Source organism: Dermacentor variabilis, chromosome 1 (genome assembly GCF_050947875.1).
Source record: "Dermacentor variabilis isolate Ectoservices chromosome 1, ASM5094787v1, whole genome shotgun sequence".
NCBI lineage: Eukaryota > Metazoa > Arthropoda > Arachnida > Ixodida > Ixodidae > Dermacentor > Dermacentor variabilis.
The window spans coordinates 23,948,951-23,976,947 of NC_134568.1; the positions used below are offsets into that span (position 1 = coordinate 23,948,951).

The following is a 27,997-nucleotide window of genomic DNA, read 5'->3' on the forward strand; positions in this document are numbered from 1 at the left end:
TTTCGATCGCGAAAAACTGTATTTTAAACACATATTACAACACTACTTTCGCAGAAATACACTGAAAGAAATATAAAACGTTACAAAAGAAAAGTGCACCCACTCCTGGCAAGCGGTGCCACAGTTTTGTTGCACCATCGTCGCGGGATAGCCACATGGCGACTAGCTCGCAGCGGTTGCTGAGGGCGTCCTCGCCAAGTCTTGCGCAAGGTGGCCATCCCGTGAACGCGGTGCAGCCGGCGGTGCGCTGCCATACGCCTAGTGTGGCCATCGCGCCAGCGAACCGAGTGCACTTTGATGTCGCTGGTCACGTGGTCAGCAGAGAACGCACGGCCAGCGACTCAGCTTGGATAAGCACAGCTGACGTGGCGCTAAGGCCGCCTGCAGAGCTTGGGGCTGTTGTGCCGCTGCAGCTGTGACGAGGTGCAGCCGAGCAGACGGCAGCCACACGTGCGGAGACGCACGAGACGACGGGCGACTCCTGTCGTGATTGTCGAACTGCCGTCTGCTCTGTTCTGGGCGAACCTGATGGAATAAGGAAAAAGATACAATTGTGTGTCACTCTGCCACGAGGAGAGTCAATGTCCTCTTAGCAAACGAAAAATTTAAAGAGTTGCTACAGCACGTGAACGAATACTCTATCGAGGTAAACAACATTTTGATAGTTTGAGCTTGTGGGAAGCTGCTAATGATGTGTTCTGCGCAATTAATCGAATATACTTCAAGGAAGCTACAATCCTTTCATTGTCTTCAGAACGAGCAAAGGACAGATTTACCTTTTACACATCTAAAAAAGAAGGTTTGTTTGTATGAAGGAGCTCTGCCAAAGGAATAGGTATGTGCTGAAGAAGCTTTATAGAGCGTAACTGTAGAAGACGAGACAGGGTTTGCAAAGCACAACAGCAGCATACGCGAACATGGATGAGTACCTATACTATTCGAATTACTTCAACCACTCTGTCCCCTAACCGTAAACGGTGAAATCAAAAGCTATGTCTATTGCTTTCTGAGATATGTATAACGTATTTGCTGTGGAAGTGAAATAGGCGTTGTAGAGCTTTGCGGACATGGAAACTCATTTGTCGGAAGCACGCAAGGTGGAGGAAGGCTCATGAAGGAGAAAATTGTCATCCAGCCGAAAATCTTGTTTTTACGGTTTCTTTGAAGGTCAACTGTAGTATGACGCTTTAAAGGAGACCCTTCACCGTTTTTCAAAAACAAAACTTCTCAGCTTATGAAAAAATCGCCCTCCTCTTGAGAGATCGATCTCGTGAACAACACCTTTCATTGACGGTCTTTGTACCACCTAAGTTAACCAGGAAGTTAGCAGATCGCAGCAGGAAGGTGAATTAATCGACATCTCCAAGCACGTGGTCACTGAACATCGGAAATCAGTTCTACTGAAGCGCGCAAGGTGGAGGAAGGTTCAGAAAAGGGAAAAGTGTCATCCACCCGAACATATGTGTTTCGATTTGTCGATGGATTAGCCTTCATGGTGCGTGCTTTTAAACTGGACTCCTGGTTATCTCAGATGGTGGCAAGACCACAACGGAAAGGCGTCGGTACTGGCGTTAATCCGCGAACCTGGACCAATTTTTCTTGAATTGCGAAACTTTCTTTTATAGGCAGCACATCTGGTCACGTAACAGCTAGCGTCCCAAGCAGCCGCTGGGCGAAGCTTGCGCGTTTTCGTTAGAACGAGCAGGTTTTTCATGGATACCTGAAGGTACAGGGTGAATATTGGAAAAAGGAGGTGACAGGGACGTTCTACAAAACAAGCCAAATGAGACAAATGCAGTGATTTGCCTGTGGAAAGCTGGAATTTTGTTCCCACAGGGGTTACAGACCCAACTTTGGAAGCATATGGAAATGACGAAATGTTCGGCTCGACTTTCTAGGCAAAAACTGTCACTGTAATAAAACTAGGGCAGCAGTCGATATAGTCGGGAAATTGTCATCATCATCATCATCATAATCGCTATCATTTTCATCATCAGCCTTTTTATATTCACTGCAAGACGAAAGCCTCTCCCTGCGATCTCCATTACCCCTTTCCTGCGCCAACCGATTCCAATTAGCGCCGGCGAATTTCCCAATTTCACACATTTGACCAATAGCGGTCGGCTGATGGTGAAAAAGGCCCAGAATCTGATATGGGTATTTTTCTTTTGTTCAGTCTAATCAATCATAATACGTCATATGGGTTGACAAGCGAAGGGGGGGGGGGGGTGGCCCGAAAAAATTCTGACCAAACGTGGAGGCCTCATTACTGAAATTGAATAGAACAATTTGGAATAGTTATGCGTTATTGCGCATCCGCATGTTTCGGCAGGTCAAGGCCAAATGAAACAAAGGCAAGCAAAATGTAAAAAAATAACAAATTAGTGCTAGGCATTCTTTTCACAGAAGGATTAATCGGATTTGTAAGAAAGATCCCTGCCTCTTAGACGAACTATACAATATTGTACTTTAACGACCTAATAATCTGCCATTTCATTCGAAGAACAACCGCATCAAAACTTCGGACCGTAAAAATAAACTAGTTTGAAAAAGCGCGGTTAAGAGCAACCTTCGTTCAAAATATTACATTTAAATTACAAGCAGGCCTAATTGTGTCAAGAAAAATAGGCCTTTTCGACACCGACACCGACAAAAACGCCTCTCGCACGTTGAAATGGCGCAGACTGCAAATCACTGAGAACGAGCTTGCTTGACCCTTTGCCAAAATATGAGAGATTAGGCATCACCTGGGCCCACGCGAATTTCCACAGGCCGTGGTTTGGGATTTGCTACACGCACCGTCTGATTAAACGCCACTAGCGGGCTCTAATAAAATAAGACGCAGACAATTACCGGCCAATCTTTGCCAACACTGCTGTGATAGCCTGGTGCTACTCATTTCGAATCAATGTAGCCAAGATGAAACTTCGTTCCGGCTGGACTTTAAACGGGACATAGCGTGTCATGTGGTTTTGAATACTTCAGTTTCGAAGCGACCTCGACGGTTCGGGCGGTACGGTGTGCGAGTCAGGGCTCAGTTTTCCATCGGCATCCAGTTTTCCGGATGAAAGGGAAAATCAGTTACACAATATTTGGTATGCCTTCTAAGAGAACCAAATAACTCTTTGTGTGGCGTTCTCCTGGGTGGCGTGTTTTCTGCCGCTTTCTGCTGTCTTGAGGGCGCCCACATGATTCGCTGTGCATGTGGCTGTTGACATCGGGAACCCGATGTCAGCCAAGGCACATCGCCTAGGCTGAGAAACACGTTTGGGGTTCCTTTATCGCTTCGTTCTACAGCCGAGTGGCTAACAACTTTGCTTTTCTTTCGCTCCTTTAAGGACACAATGACAGTGACTCGTAGCTTGCACAAAGCGGTATATTTTCGGTAAGACCATGCTTGTCGACCATATGGTCTAGCGAATGGTCTCACGGAACACTACAGATGGCGAGGCAAAAGTGGCTACAGCGACTTTGGCTTTTTGCTTATTATATCCACGGCGGACCGACAACGCCCTGCAACACTTTCTCCATCGCTTCATTGTTAAGTTGGCGCGCTTGTTCGTTTCATTTCGAAATATTTACATATCTGTTGTATGCTTATGGTATTTCTAAAATAAAAATAAATTATGGGGTGCTAGCTGCCAAAACAACGATCGTATTATGAGGCACGCCCTAGTGGAGCACTCCGGAAATTTGGACCGCGTGGGTTTCTTTCACGTGCACCTAAAAATCTAAGTTCACGGCTGTTTTCGCATTCCGCCCCCGTCGAAATGCGTCCGCCGTGGGCGGGATTCGATCCCGCAACCTCATGCTTAGCTGTCCGACACCTTAGCCACTAAGCAATTACGGCGAGGGTGTCGTACTTCTTTTTCTCATCCTGCACGCTCATCCTGCATCCTGCAAGCGACAGAGAAATTGGCCTTGTGAGTCGTCTTGGGTGCGCCGTTTGAGCTCGCTACACGTATACATCGCGTAATGCCTTAGTTTAGATCACCCTAAGAATACTGGGGCTAATTTCTTTTCACCGTCGCTTATGGTTGCAAGTACACTCAACGTTAGACTCTCACTGCATAGCATGCACAAAATGCCAAATCGCTTTTATGTTGTCGCACTTGCGTTGAGATGCTAAACTTCGTCTAAATAACCATTCATGTCAACCGGGCATCGTGGTGAAGTGGTTAGAGTGGCTTACTTGTGTACGAGAAGACGTGGGTTCGAGGCCTACCTTGGAGTACACTTTCTTGCTTTTTTTATATTAGGGTATAAATGCCTAATTTCATCAGTTCCACCTTAGCGTAGAATCGGAATGAATTACCGTTACTCCCTTGAGGAGCATCGGAAAAGGGCAACTGTTGGTCCTCGAAGGAGTAAGCGCATGCGGACTAACAGTTCATCACATGTTAGTTAGTCCCAAAAATGACTAATGGTTGTGGCAAATCAGTCAGTCCCCAAAAGGTCTAACCTCCCTACCACTTTTAGTCCTTTTTTTCATGGAGTGTATAATTGCTTTCTCAATGAAGCGATGAGAGCTCCCGAGCTAAAGCTTAGGCATGCCACACATACATGCATACATTGGTGCGAAATCATCAGGGCAGTCAAGCAATGGAAGATGTCAACTTGAATGCCTCTCGGACGATCTGCAGACTGCGCTAAGCGCCTGCGACCTACACCTTCGTAGGCGTATCACCTCTTTCTAGTGACTTGTATTGTTCTATCGTTCTCGTATTGTTTACTTCTATCATTCCTTGTCCAGAAGGCAAGAAGTGCCCACGCGGAACTACGCACACATCGTTGTGCAGGAGAGCACGCCGTCTGCTTAACATCATCATCATCATGATCATCATCCAAAACATTTATTCGTTTCTATTTACAGGGTTTTTGCGGCAATCTGACATGGTCTTTTTTGACACTTTTTACTGCGTTTAGCAGGGGCGGGACCCTTTGTCCAGGGCTCCAGCGGTTTCAGCTGCCCTGCGTGCTCGCTGCACGAGATCAGTTTCGCCCTATAGCAGCGGTCGCCAGCCTGCAGTGCCTGCCATTTCTCCCCACTTGGATTTATGATTTTGGGGACTGTTGTCATATGTTGGCATTCCAGTGAGATCTGATACATTTTGGGCTCCGGGTATTTAGCTGCGCATCTGGCGGGGTGCACGTTTTACTGATAGACTTAAATTGGGCAAGGTCCCTGTGTGGCGATGTCTCGAATCGGTGACCACCGGCCTCGTGAGCAATTTGTACGGGGGAGCATATCGTATACTGGTACCCCTGCAGTAGTGTGCCAACAAATCCGAGTTTTCACTTCGAACAGGAGATACACTTTCGAGTGCATATCCTTCGGGTACTCGGATTGTATACCGTTGAGCCACCCTGTCCGTCTCTTCATTCCCCGCTATTCCTGCATATCCCGGCACCCACAAGATATTGTCTTGGATCGGCTGTGGCTGTGTTGTGTGGAGTGTTTCGCCGCCTCTCATCTCGAGGAGTACACGGAGTGCGCGGTGGCCTATTCTGCTGTTCAGGAAATGTCGGCACGCGTCTTGTGAATCAGTAGGAATTTTTAGTGATTTGCTGGTTCTGACGACCTCCTCCGCAGCTAGGGCGTCGGCTCGACAGCTTGAGTCACGCTTCTTCAGCTTATTGAGCCGCTGGTACTTTCGGAAAGGCTTGCGTTGATCACCATGGCCAGTCCGCATCCTCGTTCGGGATTTTGTGCGGCTGCGTGCGCGTACACTACGTCATAACCTAGGACTACGACTGGCAAGTGGTGCTTATAGAACATCACCTGCCCAGAGCTTATACGTTTACTGTAATGAACCTCCTTTACAGCAACGCAAAGAGCTGCTTTTTCCTCCATACGCAGAATGGAGTCCTCACCACTGTGCATATGCTACGACATCGTCACACAGCGCAACTCACGCTTACACTACACAAATAAACTGAACATGATTAGACCCCTTCTTCTGCGATAGGAAGAATACTGTCGTGTTTATCACATTCCTCATGTGCTCCTTAAGGTTGCTAAAGGACCCCGACGACTACCCCCATGGTGCGAATTCTTACATTTAATTGATTGGGCATTCGTACCTCGAAAGAAAAATGACAGCCCGCTAGAACACAAAAGTTCCGCGCTCATCTGGACAAAGGTCAAAATTACATTAAATTTTACACTGATGCCTCTAAAACAAGAGAACACGTGGGTGTGGGTGCCGTAACGGAAAATTTGGACACAAGTATTCGAGTACAACAGCATGCCTCTGTCTACACAGCCGGAGTCTACGCAATATCTTCTGTAGTTAAAAAGATCGTCGCTGACAAAAACGAAAACACAGTCATATACACTAAATCATTAAGCACACTGAAGACTCTACACGTGAAATCGGAATGTTAACCCCTGCTAGGGGATATTTCAAACATAGTGACTACAAACAAATACGGCAGATCAATTAGGTTTTGCTGAGTACTAAGCCATGTTGGGATACAGGGTAATGGAGCAGCGGATAAATGCGCATCAATGGCAGCGTAAAAAGGCATAACAAACACAACGCTTCCATCTATAGATAGTATCACTGCGCAACAAGCAACAAGCTACATCTTACTAAACCCGTATTTGCGAGTGGAAGTCGTGCAGTCACCAGCAGTGGTTCTATCACGTGATCTGGTGTCGACTTTGGATTGGACACACACACACATCTTACACACAATGTTCTCCTTCGAAAAGAAAACCCTCGGATACACATCCTTATGACATGTCCTTACTTTGAAACACAGAGACGGAAACTTTTACACAACCTATATAATCTACATATATCCTTACACCCTGCACTATTACTGGCAGAAGAGCCGCTACTGCCATTTACTAACTTTTTTTACTTTTTTGAGACTACTGCTTATTTACCTAAATGAATAATATAAGGCTGGTTTATCTGCTTTATCGTCGCGTTTTCTATTGTGTTGTGACTGGCAAAGCATGACCTGAGTAGTCTCAGCTCCTTTAAACCCCAACGAACTAACTAACTAACTAACTAACTGACTGACTGACTGACTGACTGACTGACTGACTGACTGACTGACTGACTGACTGACTGACTGACTGACTGACTGACTGACTGACTGACTGACTGACTGACTGACTGACTGACTGACTCATTTTGTGCCTTCTGCAGTCTGCATACTTCACGTGCCCGTAGAAAAGTGAACAGTTAAGAAGCCTGCACCTGTTTCCTTTCCTTTGCGCCTCCGTATTTAGGACAAATTTCCGAAGTTGCTGTCCCTATTTTATGACACGATATATAGGTAGGTTATGGAAATGTGTCGTTTGTAGTATATTACTCAGTACATCTTTTACATCTTTTTCCGCCGACGTCCCCGTTGCCGTTACCGCGATGTTCGGTATGAAGTCCAAGGGCAGTAACACCGTCGCCGCGCGTCGTGTGCTGTATGTGTGAGTGAAAGCACGCGACGGAAGTCGCCGGTGGCTTCTCAACAAGGCTCGCACGAAGGCAGAAAGCGGAGAGCAAACGCGCTGTCTTCGTCGCGTGAAAGGCCGTGAGGGGGTGGGCGGGAGGGAGGGAGGGGGGCGGGCGGCGTTGTGCTCCGACCGCGCGTGAGCACTTCGCGTCAGCGCGCAAGGGCACGATTGACGATCGCGGCTCAATCTCGCGCGCCATTTATGGAGGAAAGTGGGGAGGCAAGCGAGGGAGGGAGGGCATGTGCTACATACCCTCAGGTGAACTACAGCTGTAAACAATGCAAACCGGCCAGTGAACTGCTAAAGTCAATGTAAACACAGTTTTCTTTCTTTGTGAATGCGCGCACGGAGTGCTTGGGTGCTTTTCTTTTTGGTTCATTCCAAGCTGCATAAGAGTTCCTCAAACACGTCTTTTCTTGAAATAAGTGTAGAAGCATAGAATATGTCGTGGTAATATATTCATATGTTTTCGCGCTAGCAAGGAGAATGAACTTCAGAGATCACGTTATCTCTATTTATTAATTTCACACTTGGTATGTAACGGGGGAAGCGAAGTGTAGAAGCACGTTCGTATTGGATGAAATTAGTCAGCTGGTCTTGTGCCAGATACATGAAGGAGTCATAAAAAGAATACAATGACAACAGCAAAGTGAGGAAAACGAGTAGACCTGAACGAAAAAGAAACCGCTGTGATCGCCTTAGTTGCGGTGGCAGTCTTGCAGGAAACCTCTTTCGGAATTCCTCGTCCCCCTCCCCCCCCCCCCCCGCTAGAAATGCGCACTGAACTTTCCCTAATCCTTCATAATTACGATTGCAAGCAACATGTCATTCTCTTTCAGAATAAAGCAACCGAGTTGTTTTTCAACAAGAACCTGCAATTACAGAGGAACAACAGGAATACTGAAAACGAAGTTACTGAAAGAATGACAGCACAAAAAGAAAACAAGGAACCGAAAAGGTTTTTCATATTCGCAGCTCTACCAAATAAACGCAAGTAAATTTAGTATTCGATAGTTTAGATCATTCTCCCAGAAGTACTAGAAAGCATGGAATACCTAGCACTGTACCCTGTCGTATTTTGCCACCGAAATCCACGGACATTTTGTTTTCTTCGTCTACCGATTACACACAGGCTTATCGGTGAGAAGTTCAATAGGGAATAGATTTCAATGAAGACCATGGAAAGCAGTGCTTCAACAACTAAACCCCCAAAATTACATTAAAAATATTTTGAAGTCATCATTTGAATAATTCAAGCCGTTTGGCGGCCAATAGCTGAGACGTAGCCAATCTCTTCGCTCCCGTTATTCGTAATTAAACGATGAGGACGAAAACAGCGTTCGAAAGCGCTGCTTTATCTATTCTTTAACGCTTATATTGCTTTCACATGATCTTATTTTATTATAAATGTATCATCTGCTTATTGACCAATCCCCCGTGGTGGGCATGTGCGATATTAATGAAATGATCGTCATCATGGTCATAATTGATTGAACTACGTCACGTCGTGAAACGGCGCTGTCGCGGACGTCATTCCTCTGCCCGCACTCGATCACGGGTGCCGTTTAAGTTGTCAACTTGATCACGCCTCGCTGCCACCACGACTTAGAAGCTGTATGGATCCAAAACTTTCTATCCGTGCCTTGGGAGACGGACCCCTGTTGCCAGCGGCCATTCGCCTTCGCCAGCGTGGACGCTGCCGCTCTGCAGCAGATTGCCGTTCAGCAGAACGCGAACGGGAGCCACAACTGTTGCTAGGTGCGCGTCTTGCTAGAAGGCTATACAAACGTGGCGAGTAACATCGCCTCCCGTATTGACTATCATTTGCATCCAGTGACGTCGTCATCGCCAACGAGCGACCTGGGTGTCCTCGTATGTGAGCGCTGGCCGATGGCTGCGGGGTTTGGCAGCTTTTTGTTCTCCATCGCACCGACACGGCACTTGCCTAAGCAGCTGAAGGACAACCTCCTCGGCACCGTGGTGCAGGCGTCGGTACTGCACCCTCCTGCTCAAGAAGGAACACTTAAGATACTCAAGGCGGATGGTTAACATACTTTGTCGCGCACAAGCGTAAACAGTACACTTAGTGAAGCGTTAGTTTTGTTCGCTGCCGGAGTGGTTTGACTTAACATGAGCGACCGTCTTTGCAGCCGGCACTGAACACCTGCGAGGCCACTTGAGTTTGGAACTGCAGCACATTCGCGGTCCTTGGCAACGCCCTAGATGCGGGTTACGTGCCATGCAAGCGCTGCTGGTCTGCTGGCGGCGCACATGCCTTCACAAAACGCTGTGCATATCTTTATTGAATATGCGTTGGTGTTTGGGACTGTATGTTCTGCTTGTTTGTATATGTGATCACCGTGTACATCGTAATCATCATCCTGCACCTGGAGAAGCATGCCAGATGATAGGCCAGACTATCATCTCCTCCATGTGGTTAATATTTGTACATCCCCCTTTCTCTAATAATTCGTACAAATTCAAGTAAATGTTTGCTTAATAACTAAGCAAGCATGGCGTCACTCGCCCACCGAAACATGGAGATCACATTCGATGAGATCCGTTTACATTTGCCGCAAAGACGCTCGTGTCCTCAGAACTAGGAGCACGTTAAAGAACTTTGGGAGATGAAAATAATCTGAACTCCCCACTGCGGTGTGCTGCATAATAAGATCGCCGTATAAACATGTAAAACCCAATAATTTTTGTTGGGAATTTTATCCACAAGAAGGTTCGGAGTGTTAGGTGATGTCAACCCATTCTCGCACTTGGGATGTCAACTCCCGAAAGCAGAAGAACAACGACAACCTGCTACTGATTTTGTACTGAACATTGACGACAGCGGGGCTGATGAGTGACAGTGGCAGTCATGGCCGATGTTCCTTTTGCAGCACACACACTACCAACGTAAACAGCATATTCCCAAATGAATGACCCAGTGCTTGGATGTTTTTATTGGACACTTGGACGTGCTTGCCTGACAGATGAATGTATTTTCATTCCTTCAATTTGTGTAGCGATTTGGTTTTCTATAATCGTTGCACCGACGTAATATAAATAAAGGCAGTCGTGCCCGAGCGGTGAACGTGATGGACTAGAAACCCATTGGGGTCTCCCGTAGACGTTCAAATACGTTTGACTGCGTGATTTTTATCTTCGACCCTGCGTTCTATCTTGAGCAGTTTTGAAGGTGAAGCGGGTCTTGTCCATTTAGTTGTACTTTGCACTTTAAATATTGCTCATGAAATGCCGCAGTGTAGGCGAAGCATCGCTTGCGATATAAAAAATATAATCCCACGAATAAAAGTTCCTAGTTTTATAGACAATATAAGCTACATGAATCATTTTCTAACTTTCCAAACAGTCATGGTGGGACGCCCAAAGGGACAAAGATAAGCCGACGATTGTGACGCTCCTAAACACGCCAGCGTAGTCGCAGCACACACTGCCAAAACGACGGCGTGGTAAGGTGCGCCGGTAGTGGCGAGCGAACGCTTCCTACGGCCTCTGGCTTCACCCCGTCTCGGAAACCTGGAGTAGGCGACCTCCAACGCTAGAATAATTTCGCCTCGCCCTTAAATTTGGAACTTCCCGCTGTAATCACTTGTAACATGCAGCGCGCCAGGACGCCTATTCGATAAATAGAGAAGAAGCCCACGCGGACTGGTCTCCTCACTTTTGCGCCCTGTCACGTGACTTCAAAATATAGCGCGCAGGAAGACGGCGCACATCAAGACACCATCCTTCTCACCTCACATTCGCGAACTTGCCCTCACACCCCCAGCCATGCCCTCGCCGCATATCTCGCCGCACCCGCACTGTTACCGCACACTCTTGACGCACATGGACTTTATACAGAACATCAAGGCGGAGTTGAAATGCGACAGGAGTGTCCATATATAATTCCTATCGCAACAATAAAAAGTGCTGACTCCCTATTCCGGCCCTGCGCAAGTGGAAATACAGCTAAGCGCTTGAAACGGCCACCAATGCATGTGCTGAGGAGGGTACGGAATGCTTTATTGCTCAGTTCATCCTGCGGCGCGTTATTCAGCCACAGGGGCAATATAGGAAATGCGGCAGCAGGCCGCCGTTGGTCGCATTGGCATTTCTTTTCCCTTTGGAGCTCCGCGTGTTCACGTTGCTCATCCTGAGTCCTAACTATCCATTGCCTACCCAAATCGGTTGTGCCACAACAATGAAATAAGTTGCAAGGCCTGCTCTTTTGTATATACAAGGATAGTGACGTCACACCCCACGTCGCAAGCTACCGTCGCGGCGGCAGCTTCGCAAGAGTACGCTTTAACGGGAAACGAATGCGGGGAGCGCTACGTGTTTCGCATTGTAAGTAGGAGCGCCTCATCATCAATTCCGTGGTCTGGATTCTTCTTTTCTGCTTGTTCTGTTCCGAAAAGAATGCCGTGCTGTATGTAGTATGCGTGATATTAAAGCTTGTATTCACTTCTCGATTCAATCGCTGAAGGTTTCTTTAGAGCGCAGCTCTTAGGTGCCTGTTGCTGCGTTGGGTGTCGGCGTGCTGGGTGTAACTGCAGCAGGGGGATAAAAGACGGCGATAGCGCATAGAGCGCAAGGAGGAAAGCAGAGGACGAGGTGCAGCCGAGCCATGAAGCGGAAAGAGGTGGAGGAGGGTATGGCAAAAGCGTGAGAAGAAACTCGTAGTGCGGCACACGACAAGCTCTGCTGAGACGACCGCCACGTTATCGCGACAGAGTAGCGCGCCGTTGACGACTCAGCGATCACGTCATCGAGAAGGCATACGTTGAGCGCGTCCACAGATACTATATATTGAAGCAAAGCGCTGCATGAGCGGAGGTCCGTCTGCGGGGACTGCTGTGATTGGTACCCACGCGTCACATACGCGCTGCCTCGTGGTCTCCCGATTAGTGTGGCAGTCTTGCCATACTTTGATCTGTTTGCAAAGTGCCGCACGATACATATGGTCCGCGATAGCCACGCTACCCACAGCGTTATCTCGCTAATATGATCGCTGTACCTATATAATTATAATAGAGAAGTGGTTCTTGTGGGGAATGAGGAAAGGCTAGCACTATCTTCTGCAACCCATGCGCCAGCACGGCTCAGCGCCAGCAGGGTCGGTGAGGTGGGATTAAAAGAGAGAGTAGGTACGAGGGAAAAAGGTAGTGGGTCGTCCCAGCAGCATCAGAGGGCCGTGCGTTCGACCTGTGGAGCAGGCTGTAGGTAGACCGTATAGGAGGTGGTCGGATAGACGTTAGGCTATCCGTCTTTGTAGAAATTTCCTATAGTTTCGCCGAGAGCCCCGACGAGTCGAAGTAGTCGACGACACTTAGGAAGGCTGGTTACTCATTACGACCAGGGAAGAGGATATCTTCCCGTCGTGAACATGGGAGCCCCAGGCGGTGGAACTCCTGCAGAAGTCGGCCGCGGTGCTGCAGGTGTGCAGGGCAGGGCAGCAGGAGGTGCTCCAGAGTCCCTGGTTCACCACAGGAGGCACAGGCTGGCGAGGTGGCTTTCCCAAAGCGGTGCCGGCGGGCTGCCATCCAGTAGCAGCCCAGTCGCAGTCGGAGCAGCAACGAGGCATCCCTTCGTGGGAGGCCGTGCTGTGGAAGAGGCCGTGGAGGCCGGCCCAGGGATACCCGTTTGTCCGTGTGGCAGGCGATCATGTGCCGGCGCTGCCTGTGTCTCGAGAAGTCTACGGCTGTTACAGCAGGGCTGTGGGGGACGCTTGTGTGGTGGGCACTTTTTGCACGAGTGTCCGCCTCTTTGTTGCCCAGGATCCCTACGTGTGCCGGTAGCCAATGCAGGGATAGCGAGCATCCTGCGTCCCGAAGGGCCGTCAGTCTTGAATATAGCAGCGTAACCCCAAGGCTAGCCCTGTCAGGGTTCTGCAGGCAGAGCAGCGCGGCCTTGGAGTCGCAGAAGATGGCTGCCGTGGTCGCTGGGAGCTCCTCTGCCAGTAGGTCAACAGCAAGGTGGAGTCCTGCTAGCTCTGCTGCGGTAGATAATTATGATACAAAATATTCACAAGCCTACTTCTTTCATGTATAGAGCCGTGCCTAAATTTCGCATTAGGGAGTAGGGTAATCATCGGTATAATTTTTTTTTCTTGTGAGGACACTGTCGCCAAAAATCCCGAAGAACTAGAGGATAATGCCATCGGCGTAAAAAAAAAAGATACATATATATCAGCTGCCGATTTTTCTCGCACCCTACCCAAGATAGCGCATCGCCCAAGATAGCGAACGCCGATTGCTCGTGGTGCGAAATTAAGAGAGTGTGTTGAGGAGTGTGCGGTCTTCAGTCCACGACTCCGGCGGCACCGCCTTCTCCCGCGCCCGCCACACGAGCTCACTTTGGTCACGTGGGTGCCACTATACAAGAATGGAGTTTGTGATGCGGGAAGAAAGCGGGTGAGGGGGCCGAGTGAATGTGTGCGTTAGAAATCCACGGTTGTGTGCTGAAATGATTGGGTAAGCGTCATAATGTGGACATTTGTAGGAGTGCAGCGTGGGAGGTATTGTGGGAAAGAGGATTACATAGGGAAAGGTGTTTGTATATGTCGCCAAGGGACGATCTCTTATTTTAGAAAATTATTATAATATGGGGTTTTACGTGGCAGACCCACTTTCTGATTATGAGGCTGGCCATAGTGGGGCATTCCAGAAATTTTGACCACCTGAGGTTCTTTACCGTTCATCTAAATCTAAGTACACGGGTGTTTTCGCATTTCGACTCCATCTAAATGCGGCCGCCGTGGCCGTGATTCGATACTGCGACCTCGTGCTTAGCACACCAACACCATAGCCACTAAGCAACCACGGTGGGTCGATCTTCTCTTGTGTGAAAGATCCTGAACGCGGGAATAAACACTTCCAACGTGAGGTCTAGGATACGTCACCTAAGAAGCGAGATCACGCATTACTGGCTAAAAAAACCGCTCAACGAAGTTATTTTTTTTTACTCCAAAGAGGAAAGCTTGTCCCTATTTTATAATCACTGATGATAATAACGTTGCAAAGAAAAAAGCCTTGACTACGACGCATCTTGCGCCGCTGACGGTTCTTTGATGGACGATGGATGGATGGATGGATGGATGGATGGATGGGATGGATGTGGATGGATGTTATGAGCGTCCACGTTGGAACGGGGCGGTGGCTTGCGCCACCCAGCTCTTGCAATTATACTGCCTAATATCCTAACCAACTTAAAAAAGAAAGAAAAGAAAAAAAAAACCTCTTTGAACTTCCACAACCACATTTTCTGACCCCCTATTGCGAACTTTGTTTTTGTACGTCTCCTTTTTTTGTCGTTTCCCTACTTTTCTTCCACCAATCTTTCTATCGCCCCTTACCAATCTTTATTGTGAACATGTTTACTTTGCCCCTGCTCTCGCTGAACCCTAGGGCTTCAAGGAGGCCAGTGGTGCCTAAATCCACCTCTGGGCAAACTTATTCACATTCAAATAAAACAAGCCCGATCATTTCCCTAGCTTTACAGCAGCCAAGCACACGCTTATTGTACCTTCTTAAATCTAGCGTTATGGGTGTTTGTTCTAAGGCATCCTGATCTCGCCGCGAGAAGTAATGACCTTCCCTTTGGGCTATCGTAAATTGTTTCATTTCGTATTTGACATTTGGTACCCAGCACGCCCCCTGACTCCGTCACCTTTCCCCATCGGCACACGAAAACGCTGCTGGAAATTCTTTTAATAGCTTCAGTGCAACATTAAGTGGTGAGATGGGCTGAATTTTGCTGACTGAAACTACGATAGTAAATAAATCACAAGGTCGAATGTAACCGGTTTATTGCACAAAACACGTACGCTGGCAGCGCAGTAGAAAAAAACAGACATTTAACGCTGTAGCTTCAATATTGGCGAGGTCCAAGCTGCAGAATGGCAGGATGCATGAGCTGGGGGGCAGAAAATGACCACAAGGTATAAATGCTGGACATAAAAGAAATCGCGCTGTGCCTCCCTTTCACTACGCCACAATTCTCTTTATTTTGGACACTTGAAGAAATTTGCTTGAGGTAGAAAAATATTCCATACCAAAATATCCCATGCTGCTTATATGACCCGATGCTCAAAGCATCGCACGTGTTTATTTGCCGTTGATGTTCTGCTACATCGTTTTATCCCAAGTTTTCTTATGGAAGAGATACTTGAAGTTCTTCAGTTTGTGAAAGAAGCTGCAATACTGAAAATGTTCACCTGTTGCAGAAATGTCCCGTAGGCGATACTAATGCGCACAAAAGGCAGCAGGCTTCGATGATAAAAGAGAGACAGTTCATACTACGAAAAGTGCAGTGACGTCTTTGTTGATCAATAATTTATGCTGAACCCTTGGTTAAGCTACTGTGAGGGCGTTGGTTTCCTTCCCTTCGATGCAGTGAATTTGTTATATTTTACAGGACGAACAAAATGACAAGTTCCCTTCACGTGACAAACTTTCCAATTGCTTTATCATCACCCCAACCAATCCGATCACACAGATTACAGTGTATACGGCTGCATTGCCGCACTTCGTTACTGTGAATGGGAATATAACAATATTGACAGGCGCGCACGCTGGTCTTGCCAGAAACGAAGTGTTTCACCTCTGCGCCCGATGATTTACGGTCCGGGCGGAAGCATTAGATGAGCCAGACTGAGCGTTATCGCCTGCCAGCTTTTCATGACATCTGTAGCTGCTACCGCCTAGAGCGTTTAATCTTCCCGCAGCTAATAAACAAATCCTCGCGCAGATGCAAGATGCTCTGGCGACAGCGCCACTCACACCTTGCCCTCTCCTTCAGCTCATCGACTCCTATCTCTACACCTCATCCAGCTGTAAATTTTGCTCGACAACCAAAGCCAATTTTAATCACATCATGTCGGGATACGCGGAGAACCCCCCACCCTTGTTCCTCCGTAAATTAATAGGCAGCGAAGAGCAGGAGGAGGCTGCCTTGCGGTGTTCCAGGCGCGATATCGTGGGCTCGTTGAGAGTGTTGCGACGGACTACCATGCGTAGCAGCCTTCCCCTGTTTTGTGCGACCTGCACAAAAAATTGTGCAGGTCGCACGCACTGTGGGAATCGATGTAAGCGAATTCAGGTTTCTGTGCTGGATACTTTGATTGACGATAATTAGCGGTAATCGTTACGGTTAAGCGTAATTTCTTCACCGTTTAGTCTAACGCGAGATGGATGAGTTGATGTTAAACGTTACCTTGAGCACACCAGTGCTGTTTGTCTGCGTAGTGCACAGAACATGCATGGAGAGGTGTTTGCTTCAGCCGTTGTTGTGCGCCATTCTTCATTAGCTCCGAGAAGGTTAGCATTGTCATTGCTCACACACAAAATAGCATCGTGGCTGAAGTATTAAACTGTGTTTGAATTAGAGAGCTGTGTACGTGCCAAAACCATAATCGCATAATTTTGAGTTTGCTATTATTTGGATTATCGGAGTTTGCCATGATCGGATTAGTGGCAAACAATGAAGTAATTCTGAACCCCTAGAATCCTTAATGTGCCCTTAAACATTGGTGTGCGAGCGTATTTGTATATCACCTGCGTGGAAATGCGGATGCCGCGGTTGGATTGGAACCCGCGATGTTGCTGAATGCCATAGGCGCACAACTGAGGAGGCGGGCACAGAAGTGTTGATTTCGCGTGCGACCGTTTCCGTAGTTTCGCACTGACGCCAGAGTACTTCATTACGGCTTTTGTGTCAGTATGCCGTGCGAAGTCCCGTCTTTGAGCTCCAAATCCTGGCCCTCCAGCGCACCCGCGATCGGGCCGGCAGACTAGATCTGTCAGTCCCGTCGTGGGATTAGCTGGGTGCGCGTTTTATCGCGCTTTGCTGGACAAAAGTTTATTCACTCACTCACTCACTCACTCAGTCACTCAGTATACCGTGTATCATTTGTCCGCTTGACATATTTGCATGGTGTTTATTTTGCAGAAATTGGAGAAACCGTACCGGACCATGAACCTAAACTTACCTGTTTGCGCGCAACTGCGCAACTGTTGTCGTGTGTAGTAGTAGCGCTTCCTAGTCTTCTCACTTCGCCTTTTCCCTCTCCCGCCCCTCACACATTTTATATATATATATATATATATATATATATATATATATATATATATACTGGTATATACATATTTACCCGTTCACGACGATGCAGCCGTGAAACGGGTAAATGACAGCTTTGCCACTCTTCGCTCGCGGTACCCCTATATATATATATATATATATATATATATATATATATATATATATATATATATATAGGGGTACCGCGAGCGAAGAGTGGCAAAGCTGTCATTCACCTGTTTCACGACTGCATCGGTTCTACCAATACCACCTGGATGAAGTTAACGTCGAAGCACTCACTGCCTGGTGTCTGCGGCTCTACGTCATCGAATGGAGCCGATCCAAATAACGAACCTCACCTTGGCCGTCACGCTTGTCAAACCGTGCGCCCTGGCACGGAAACATTGTGTTTGCTTGCCATCGCAATCGTGTATCTATATTTTTAAATGGTGTGCGCGTTGAAATGTGTGTGTAGCCGCCTTCCCGCGTCAGTGTAATCGATTCGTTTCTTGGATGAAGTCTGCAATTTCTCGTGCTCTCCAAAATCGCGTCATTGCCCATCCCCCCATATGGTTTCAAAGATGTCCGCATTTTATTAATGACGTTATATTACCATCGGCATGCCTAAGAAGTTTTGTATTCCCTATAATCGGGGAAAGCATCACGCAAAATGCTAGGTGCGTGCGTTCCGCATTCATTTAGGATAATCGTCTGTGCTCTAAGTGGATACGCTCTAAATACCACGAGATCATATCATTCCTTCTCTGCAATACAGGAAGAGTATTGTCAAAATCTTTTTTCATCATGATTGGCCCGAACGGTCCTGAATAATATGTTGTTCGCAGAGTATTTAACCGGTACCAAAGAATTACGCCTAGCGAAAGTATTATCGTGTCTCGAGCAGAAATATGTTACTTACATCCATGTAACATCCTTTACACAAGCACCCACGGTACCATAGTGAGAATGAAGGTTACTTGATGTAGAAGCACATTTAGACCAAATACAGAAAAGACATGTTTTGCAAAGGCACCAGCAGTGTTCGAGACATCGCCATTTTCCTCATCAATACTTACACCTTGGGCGCTCTTTTTTAACAGTGAGAGCGCACGTAGCTCCAGAAATATTTTGATTTACCTCTCTTGCGGGATTGAACGCGTTCGATGTCGATTAAATTGCAAAGGTAATGAAAGCGCCTAAATTCAAGTTTCTAGATATCTAGGCTTGTTTGCCGTGCTTTTCTGTGTGCGCGGTCTTTTAGATTTATTGTCGTTTTTAGTACTTTACAAAGCCAGTCAGGAATTTTGAGCTGCTTTGTAGGTACGAATATGCGCAAGGCAACTTTCGTAACCTTCGTAATCCAATTGAATCAACGTCAGCTGTCACATCTACGAACGACCAATAAATGTTTTCAAGATAGTGTACAAGCCTTCGTATAGTCGCCGAGGGAAAAGTTCACGCTGCGCTTCGTATTGTAATCGGAACGGATACTGCGTTTGTGATCTACCAGAGTTAAAGGAACACTTAAGTAAGGCTCGAACTTGCAATAATAATAATAATAATAATAATAATAATAATAATAATAATAATAATAATAATAATAATAATAATAATAATAATAATCCGGGTAATCATTTCCTTGAGCTTCTACTTCGTCCTCACAACCATTAAGGCGTCCGAATTTAGTCCGAAAGTCCCTCTTAGATGTGAGTGATGCGAACACATTTTCCCATATTTGACTGTCTGCTCGAATTTGCAGCTGTCCCCCTAACAATCGTTAAAAAGGAAGGATGAATCCTGGCAGCTTTACTAGGACTTGATTTCGAGCAACGCGGTGTCCAATTCCAGCAATCTCAATTCCCTGGATTAGATTACATTGCAGGATACTACAGCAGAGCACACGAACAGAATCATTTGTCCGGGCTGTCCACATTGTCGCGAGACATGGTTGTCGAGATGACGTCGTAGCTTTTGAACGGCATACTTACAAATCAAAAAACAGAATTACAGTGCAGAGCTCCTTCAATTTCGCCTATTACCATCACCCCCAAATAACATGATCAAGGAATCAACATAGCAACATATTTCGATCGCGAAAAACTGTATTTCAAACACATATGACAACACTACTTTCGCAGAAATACACTGAAAGAAATATAAAACGTTACAAAAGAAAAGTGCACCCATTCCTGGCAAGCGGCGCCACAGTTTTGTTGCACCATCGTCGCGGGATAGCCACATGGCGACTAGCTCGCAGCGGTTGCTGAGGGCGTCCTCGCCAAGCCTTGCGCAAGGTGGCCATCCCGTGAACGCGGTGCAGCCGGCGGTGCGCTGCCATACGCCCAGTGTGGCCATCGCGCCAGCGAACCGAGTGCACTTTGATGTCGCTGGTCACGTGGTCAGCAGAGAACGCACGGCCAGCGACTCAGCTTGGATATGCACAGCTGACGTGGCAGTAAGGCCGCCAGCAGAGCTTGGGGCTGTTGTGCCGCTGCAGCTGTGACGAGGTGCAGCCGAGCAGACGGCAGCCACACGTGCGGAGACGCACGAGACGACGGGCGACTCCTGTCGTGATTGTCGCACTGCCGTCTGCTCTGTTCTGGGCGAACCTGATGGAATAAGGAAAAAGATGCAATTGTGTGTCACTCTGCCACGAGGAGAGTCAATGTCCTTTTAGCAAACGAAAAATTTAAAGAGTTGTTACAGCACGTGAACGAATACTCTATCGAGGTAAACAACATTTTGATGGTTTGAGCTCGTGTGAAGCTGCTAATGATGTGTTCTGCGCAATTAATCGAATATACTTCAAAGAAGCTACAATCCTTTCATTGTCTTCAGAACGAGCAAAGGACAGATTTACCTTTTACACATCTAAAAAAGAAGGTTTGTCTATATGAAGGAGCTCTGCCAAAGGAATAGGTATGTGCTGAAGAAGCTTTATAGAGCGTAACTGTAGAAGACGAGACAGGGTTTGCAAAGCACAACAGCAGCATACGCGAACATGGATGAGTACCTATACTATTCGAATTACTTCAACCACTCTGTCCCCTAACCGTAAACGGTGAAATCAAAAGCTATGTCTATTGCTTTCTGAGATATGTATAACGTATTTGCAGTGGAAGTGAAATAGGCGTTGTAGAGCTTTGCGGACATGGAAACTCGTTTGTCGGAAGCACGCAAGGTGGAGGAAGGCTCATGAAGGAGAAAATTGTCATCCAGCCGAAAATCTTGTTTTTACTGTTTCTTTGAAGGTCAACAGTAGTATGACGCTTTAAAGGAGAGCCTTCACCGTTTTTCAGAAACAAGACTTCTCAGCTTATGAAAAAATCGCCCTCCTCTTGAGAGATCGATCTCGTGATCAACACCTTTCATTAGCGGTCTTTCTACCACCTTAGTTAACGAGGAAGTTAGCAGATCGCAGCAGGTACGTGAATTAATCGACATCTCCAAGCACGTGGTCACTGAACATCGGAAATCAGTTCTACTGAAGCGCGCAAGGTGGAGGAAGGTTCTGGAAAGGGAAAAGTGTCATCCACCCGAACATATGTGTTTCGATTTGTCGATGGATTAGCCTTCATACTGCGTGCTCTTAAACTGGACTCCTGGTTATCTCAGCTGGTGGAAAGACCACAACGGAAAGGCGTGGGTACTGGCTTTAATCCGTGAACCTGGACGAATTTTTCTTGAATTGCGAAACTTTCTTTTATAGGCAGCACATCTGGTCACGTAACAGCTAGCGTCCCAAGCAGCCGCTGGGCGAAGCTTCCGCGTTTTCGTTAGAACGAGCAGGTTTTTCATGGAGACCGGAAGTTGAAGGGTGAATATTGGAAAAGGCAGGTGACAGAGGAGTTCTATAGAAAACAAGGCAAATGAGACAAATGCAGTGATTTGCCTGTGTAAAGGTGAAATTTTGTTAACACAAGGGTTAAAGATCTAACTTTTGGAGCATATGGAAATGACGAAATGTTTGGCTCGATTTTCCAGGCAAAAACTGTCACTGTAATAAAGCTAGGGCAGCAGTCGATATAGTCGGTAAATTGTCGTCATCATCATCATCATCATGATCGCAATCATCTTCATCATCAGCCTTTTTATATTCATTGCAAGACGAAGGCCTCTCCCTGCGATCTCCATTACCCCTTTTCTGCCCCAACCAATTCCAATTAGCGCCGGCAAATTTCCCAATTTCACAAATTTGACCAATAGCGGTCGGCTGATGGTGAAAAAGGCCCAGAATCTGATATGGGTATTTTTGTTTTGTTCAGTCTAATCGATCATAATACGTCATATGGGTTGACAAGCGATGTGGGGGGGGGGGCCTAAAAAATTCTGACCAAACGTGGAGGCCTCATTACTGAAATTGAAAAGAACAATTTGGAATAGTTATGCATTATTGCGCATCCGCTTGTTTCGGCAGGTCAAGGCCAAATGAAACAAAGGCAAGCAAAATGTAAAAAAATAAGAAATTAGTGCTAGGCATTCTTTTCACAGAAGGATTAATCGGATTTGTAAGAAAGATCCCTGCCTTTTAGACGAACCATACATTATTGTACCTTAACGACCTAATAATCTGCCATTTCATTCGAAGAACAACTGCATCAAAACTTCGGACCGTAAAAATAAACTAGTTTGAAAAAGCGCGGTTAAGAGCAACCTTCGTTCAAAATATTACAGTTGAATTACAAGCAGGCCTGTTTGTGTCAAGAAAAATAGGCCTTTTCGACACCGACACCGACAAAAACGCCTCTCGCACGTTGAAATGGCGCAGACCGCAAATCACTGAGAACGAGCTTGCTTGACCCTTTGCCAAAATATGAGAGATTAGGCACCACCTGGGCCCACGCGAATTTCCACAGGCCGTGGTTTGGGATTTGCTACTCACACCGTCTGATTAAACGCCACTAGCGGGCTCTAATAAAAAAAGACGCAGACAATTACCGGCCAATCTTTGCCAACACTGCTGTGATAGCCTGGTGCTACTCATTTCGAATCAATGTAGCCAAGATGAAACTTCGTTGCGGCTGGACTTTAAACGGGACATAGCGTGTCATGTGGTTTTGAATACTTCAATTTCGAAGCGACCTCGACGGTTCGGGCGGTATACGGTGTGCGAGTCAGGGCTCAGTTTTCCATCGGCATCCAGTTTTCCGAATGAAAGGGAAAATCAGTTACACAATATTTGGTATGCCTTCTAAGAGAACCAAATAACTCTTTGTGTGGCGTTCTCCTGGGTGGCGTGTTTTCTGCCGCTTTCTGCTGTCTTGAGTGCGCCCACATGATTCGCTGTGCATGTGGCTGTTGACATCGGGAACCCGATGTCAGCCAAGGCACATCGCCTAGGCTGAGAAACACGTTTGGGGTTCCTTTATCGCTTCGTTCTACAGCCGAGTGGCTAACAACTTTGCTTTTCTTTCGCTCCTCTGAGGACACAATGACAGTGACACGTAGCTTGCACAAGGCGGTATATTTTCGGTAAGACCATGCTTGACGACGATATGGTCTAGCGAACGGTCTCACGGAACACTACAGATTGCGAGGCAAAAGTGGCTACAGCGACTTTGGCTTTTTGCTTATTATATCCACGGCGGACCGACAACGCCCTGCAACACTTTCTCCATCGCTTCATTGTTAAGTTGGCGCGCTTGTTCGTTTTAATTTCGAAATATTTACACATCTGTTGTAAGCTTAGGGTATTTCTAAAATAAAAATAAATTATGTGGTGCTAGCTGCCAAAACAACGATCTTATTATGAGGTACGCTCTAGTGGAGCACTCCGGAAATTTGGACCGCGTGGGTTTCTTTCACGTGCACCTAAAAATCTAAGTTCACGGGTGTTTTCGCACTTCGCCCCCGTCGAAATGCGTCCGCCGTGGGCGGGATTCGATCCCGCAACCTCATGCTTAGCATTCCGACACCTTAGCAACTAAGCAATTACGGCGAGGGTGTCGTACTTCTTTTTCTCATCTTGCACGCTTTTATCTATAACACGTAGTTTCGTACGAACTTTCGCGCATCTGTTACTCCTGTTATATTGTGCCTTTTTCATGGTAGGTGTATATGGGTCAGGTGCCCATAGAGAAGCCACACAAGAATTCACCAAAAGTTAGCAATGGTGATGTCCGCTTTATGACTGAATACATGCAGCCTTTAGGAATATATCGTCTGTATATCATTTAAGTGGTAGACTTGGTGCAGCTTTTTTTTCTTGTATCTTCTTTTTCTGAGATATCAATTTTTATGTCAGTGAAAGAAAAGGCTGATTATCCGAACGAGAAATCTGCTCTTCACATTCCGTATATTTATACATTATCTCTCTATCTCCTAACAGCTTTGACTGTAAGGCCAAATTTCCCAGAAATTGGTACTAACGAAAAGGCTACATGCCCCTCTACAAGCTCCGACATCGGTATTTGACGAAACTGCTACAACCCCCTGTGTACGTATATTTAACATTGAAAGATTACGCTTCATGATTACCTCAAACAGGCCTAGGCAGTAGTTGATCGTGACACCTTGACTTACACGAGCATATATGTGACCTACGATCACGGTGTCTCTTACGAGATAAGATGGCGTAAATGGAATACTAATAAAAGAGGCCGCACATTGACTGCGGTGTTCTAGCTGGACTGTTGTTTGGCTTACCTCGCGTGCAGCCTCCAAATGCACCTGCTCGGTGTAGCCCCGCCGTACGTGTCGCCGTAGCGCTCAGCCTTGGAGACGTTCAGCATCGTCGACGCGCACGGCAGCGTGTCACGTGGGTGGATGCGTAGGCTGCAGCCCCTGACATCGAGGCGGTACTCGACAGAAGGCACGTGGTCGCACTCGACGAACCGGCCACTCATGGTCGCGGCAGCTTCTGCTCCACGCGTGCTCGCATCTCGCGCACTGCGTTGACAATACATGACAACAATGAACACTGCTGTTGAACTGCACTTCTTCAAGCAAGTCCTCGAGGCACGCTGCAGCTCGTCTCAAGAAACGTGTCCTGCTTTATACTAAGTAAACAGCGCCTCCCGAATCGAAACACTAACGATGTGATCACCCATCCGGTTAGCAAGAAACATTGTACTGATACACATAGTAATGTTGGTTATGGAAATCCAACTGCCATGTATTAAGATACACCGTAATTTATTATAACTCATCCTAACCATACTGAAAAGGTTTTATGGATTCCGAAAGCGTTATTCTGTGAGTTCCAGCAATTGTTATTTTCCCTTGTGTTTAAAACTTGCTTTTAAGGCCCGACTGAAAAGTGCTCAAGGAGCGGCACTCAAGGTTAGCGTTTTTGTATTCCACTATTTATTCAGGCACGACTTCATTCCAACCAATAAAGAAATGTACAAAAAATAAATAAAGTGTCCCAACACAATACTTCCCAGGTGCATTGGGATCACTACCTCATGCGCGACTCGCTTTAGTGTCAGTTTTTCCTGCCGTAGTTTCAAGCACTCTTGTTGTGTTCAATTTTGGCATTCTCTGCATAAACGGGCAAAAACCACAACTTCATACTTTGATACCCCGGTTTTCTCTATATGACTCAGTGTGGTGTCGGAAGAGCTACCGCTTGTGACAGAAAAAGTCTCAATTGACGTTTCTTAATTATTTATTTCCCGTTTTGATTCTTAAGCAATTGGTATGGTAGCAGACATCGGCATTGTATATAAAGAGGAGCTTCAATTTAGCACGTAACCATAAATGTTGTTGCATATGTTGTTCTCATGGCCATTATTATTATTACTATTATTATTATTATTATTATTATTATTATTATTATTATTATTATTATTATTATTATTATTATTATTATTATTATTATTATTATTATTATTATTATTGTGTGCAACCGTGCTTATTTCTTGACCCATAGGCTGGAACCCTTCCTGAAGCAATACTATCCGACGAAGTGATGTCATCTAGCTGTGAAGAGAGTTGAAATCAGCTGGGAAAGCAAACCTACGAAGGAACGAATGGATAAATAAAAATGATAGACGATATATGCACGCGTATATGATAAGAACCTCCCAATCTGCGGGGGGGTTCTCTTTGGCACATATCGTGTTCTCTTTTTCTCCAGGGCTTTTGTGAAAAAAATAGCAATAATTTGCCTTTCGGCGGGTTTTGTCTTCCTTCTGCCAGTCTAGTGCCGATGCGCAACATTGCCGAATTCACACGAGTCCATTCGATGCCCTGAATCGTAACTCCTTCCTTGGCCTTGCGACGTGAGGGTTCAGCGATGAAATTTGCTGTATTTACGGCATATAGCGGAATACGACCGTCTCAGTGGGCCCACATGTTCATTTGAAGCGTAAACGACTTTCAAAACTATTTCAAATGCGTTCATAAAAATGTTTAGCACAAAATTTAAGATTTCTTGACTGCAGGAAAAAAATGTCTCCCTTTTTGTGTATGCTGTTCCTGTTATCACGGGTACCTGAAACGGATAAATGTGCCCTGTGAATTTATAGCTTAGGTTGTTCCAGTATTTACGATTATTTTGCATTAGTCCAGCTCACAAATTAGCGGTGTTTTAGAGAGCGGTTTATGAAAGATAATCTTTATCCGCTTTATGTTTATCAGCGTTCACGTAACTTTAACGAACTGCGATATCGTTTTTTATTCTTCTTTTTTTGGAGGGGGGGGGTTAGAGTTGTAATTGATTTTCCTGAATTTAACATTGACTGCTTAATTGAGGAATCCTCCTCATAGAGTCCGGAGATTCTAAAGTTTTTCATTAAAATGCACCAAAAATTAAATTCCCGATATATTGCATGCAAAGCAAGAAATACTCTCCGTTCCAATGAAGGATTTCTGCAGGGACAATAGCGTAGACACCTCGAATTATATAAAGCCAGGTAACATGAAGCAGCTACGCATCGTCGTGAAGTTTGCGAGGCATATGACGTTTTGCCAGCGGCAATGCTTCGAGAATAAATGAAATTCTGTGCTTTCACGGGCCATAATTCCGATCTGATTATAAGGCAGGCCACAGTGCGAAAAACTACAGATCTACAGATTAATTCTACAGCCTACGGATTAATTTCAACCACCTCAAGATCTTTGCCGAGCGCGGAATGCTTGGTACATGGGCGCTTTTGCATTTCGCCCCCATTGAAATTCTGCCACCGCGTCCGGGATTTGATTCCATTACCTCGTGCTTAGAAGCACAAGGCCAAAGTCACTAAGCAACCACGGCTGGTGTAAGCGCAGCGGAAAGGACGCACGTCAAAGTTACGGTTAATAAGCAATACACGTGTCAAAGCCACACAATTCGTGGAAGTTGCATGCTCTTCCTCGGAAACTGATGACGATCACAGCATAGTTGCAGATGCTGAATAACCGCACATAGTTCTTCCGGCTTATCATGCTAGAAAATAATTTAAAGTGGCATATAATGAATTGGCCTAATAATCCTCTGGGTATTAAAACATTGCGTTCCGCTGGAATATGAACGCAAGTGTGCAATGTGTGCGGCTGCCGACGCATTTCATTCATTTAAATATCGTAAATGTTCTAATATTAAGCGTAATGTCATGAAAGTGAATTTATTCCTACCATACAAAAACCGCCTGTTAGCTTAACGTGTTACAACGTGCACAATCCCGCCCATCGATCGCGTTATTACGCAATACCAGCTGAATAATGCGCTTCATGGCCAATTGCTATATGACAGGTATTCCTGATTTGTACTACTATCTACTACTCAACAAGTTACGCGCTGTCTTTGTTTTCTTTGCGAGGCAAAACAACCCGTCAATGGGATTTTGACAACAGTATAGAAATAAAATAAAATTTGTCTGTCCACTGAGAATGTTCGCGGTGGTCCTGATATATGATATAGAAAACACCGAAGTGATCGATACCTGCGTATTAGTAGGCGCACGGTGAACCTCAAGGCTACCACCGTCTGGTTCCAGGCTCCTTGCATGGTCCCTGATACTTGTATGATGTTACACTGAGCCACGGTGTCCTCGACGCCCATGTCAACGAGTGGGTACCAGTCGGCCCTCGGGAACAGCCTACTGTGATGTTCTGAGTGGCTGCCGCGAGTGGGTTCATCGACCTTGGACCACGGCTTGAGCACAAGTTCCCGATTGTCTGGGAGGACGTCCTCGATGGCCAAGTTACTGAACGGGTAAGACACGTCATCCTTGGCCGCATCTGGAATTGCAGCGAGTGCAATCGAGGAAGGCGTCTTGCGGGATGGCGTCTCTCCCGAGATGGTTGACAGGCAGCCTTGGAGGAGACGGTCAGTTTCGAGGCCGCCAGGTACAGCGATCCCCATGAAAGGTAGTAGGACGATGCCGTTGCTTTCTGCGATCGTTCTAAGTGCGTCCGCCACGATTAGCTGCGTGTTCGAAAGCGCGAGAGAGATTCTCCTTTGTCGCGTGGGCCTCGCGTGCCAGCGCGCGAGGGCGTGGCCTTCGTGTCGTTCTTCTTTTTCCTCTTTTC

General features: G+C 46.4%; 1 protein-coding gene across 2 annotated transcripts; it reads right to left on the minus strand.

Moving 5' to 3' along the window:
• LOC142570377 (uncharacterized) lies at positions 1–27,997 on the minus strand. Of its 2 annotated transcripts, none has more exons than XM_075678768.1 (3): positions 27,409–27,997; positions 24,188–24,430; positions 1–525 (listed from the first exon to the last, which is right to left on the minus strand). In XM_075678768.1, the coding sequence occupies exons 1-3, from the start codon at positions 27,828–27,830 to the stop codon at positions 372–374; spliced, it is 819 nt and encodes a 272-aa protein (XP_075534883.1). In that variant the 5' UTR covers positions 27,831–27,997; the 3' UTR covers positions 1–371. The 2 variants fall into 2 exon arrangements, with proteins under 2 accessions (XP_075534883.1, XP_075534890.1); XM_075678775.1 differs by lacking the exon at positions 1–525 and adding an exon at positions 19,627–20,151 and having other exon boundaries at positions 27,409–27,974.

Bases quoted from the DNA above. Each gene is read 5' to 3' on its own strand.
- LOC142570377 (XM_075678775.1), bottom strand. From the start codon at position 27,830: ATGGGGATCGCTGTACCTGGCGGCCTCGAAACTGACCGTCTCCTCCAA. The intron at 24,431-27,408 runs GTATCGATCACT...TTGTCAACGCAG, and splicing joins GTGCGCCTACTAATACGCAG to TGCGCGAGATGCGAGCACGC. The intron at 20,152-24,187 runs GTAAGCCAAACA...TTATTCCATCAG, and splicing joins ATTTGGAGGCTGCACGCGAG to GTTCGCCCAGAACAGAGCAG.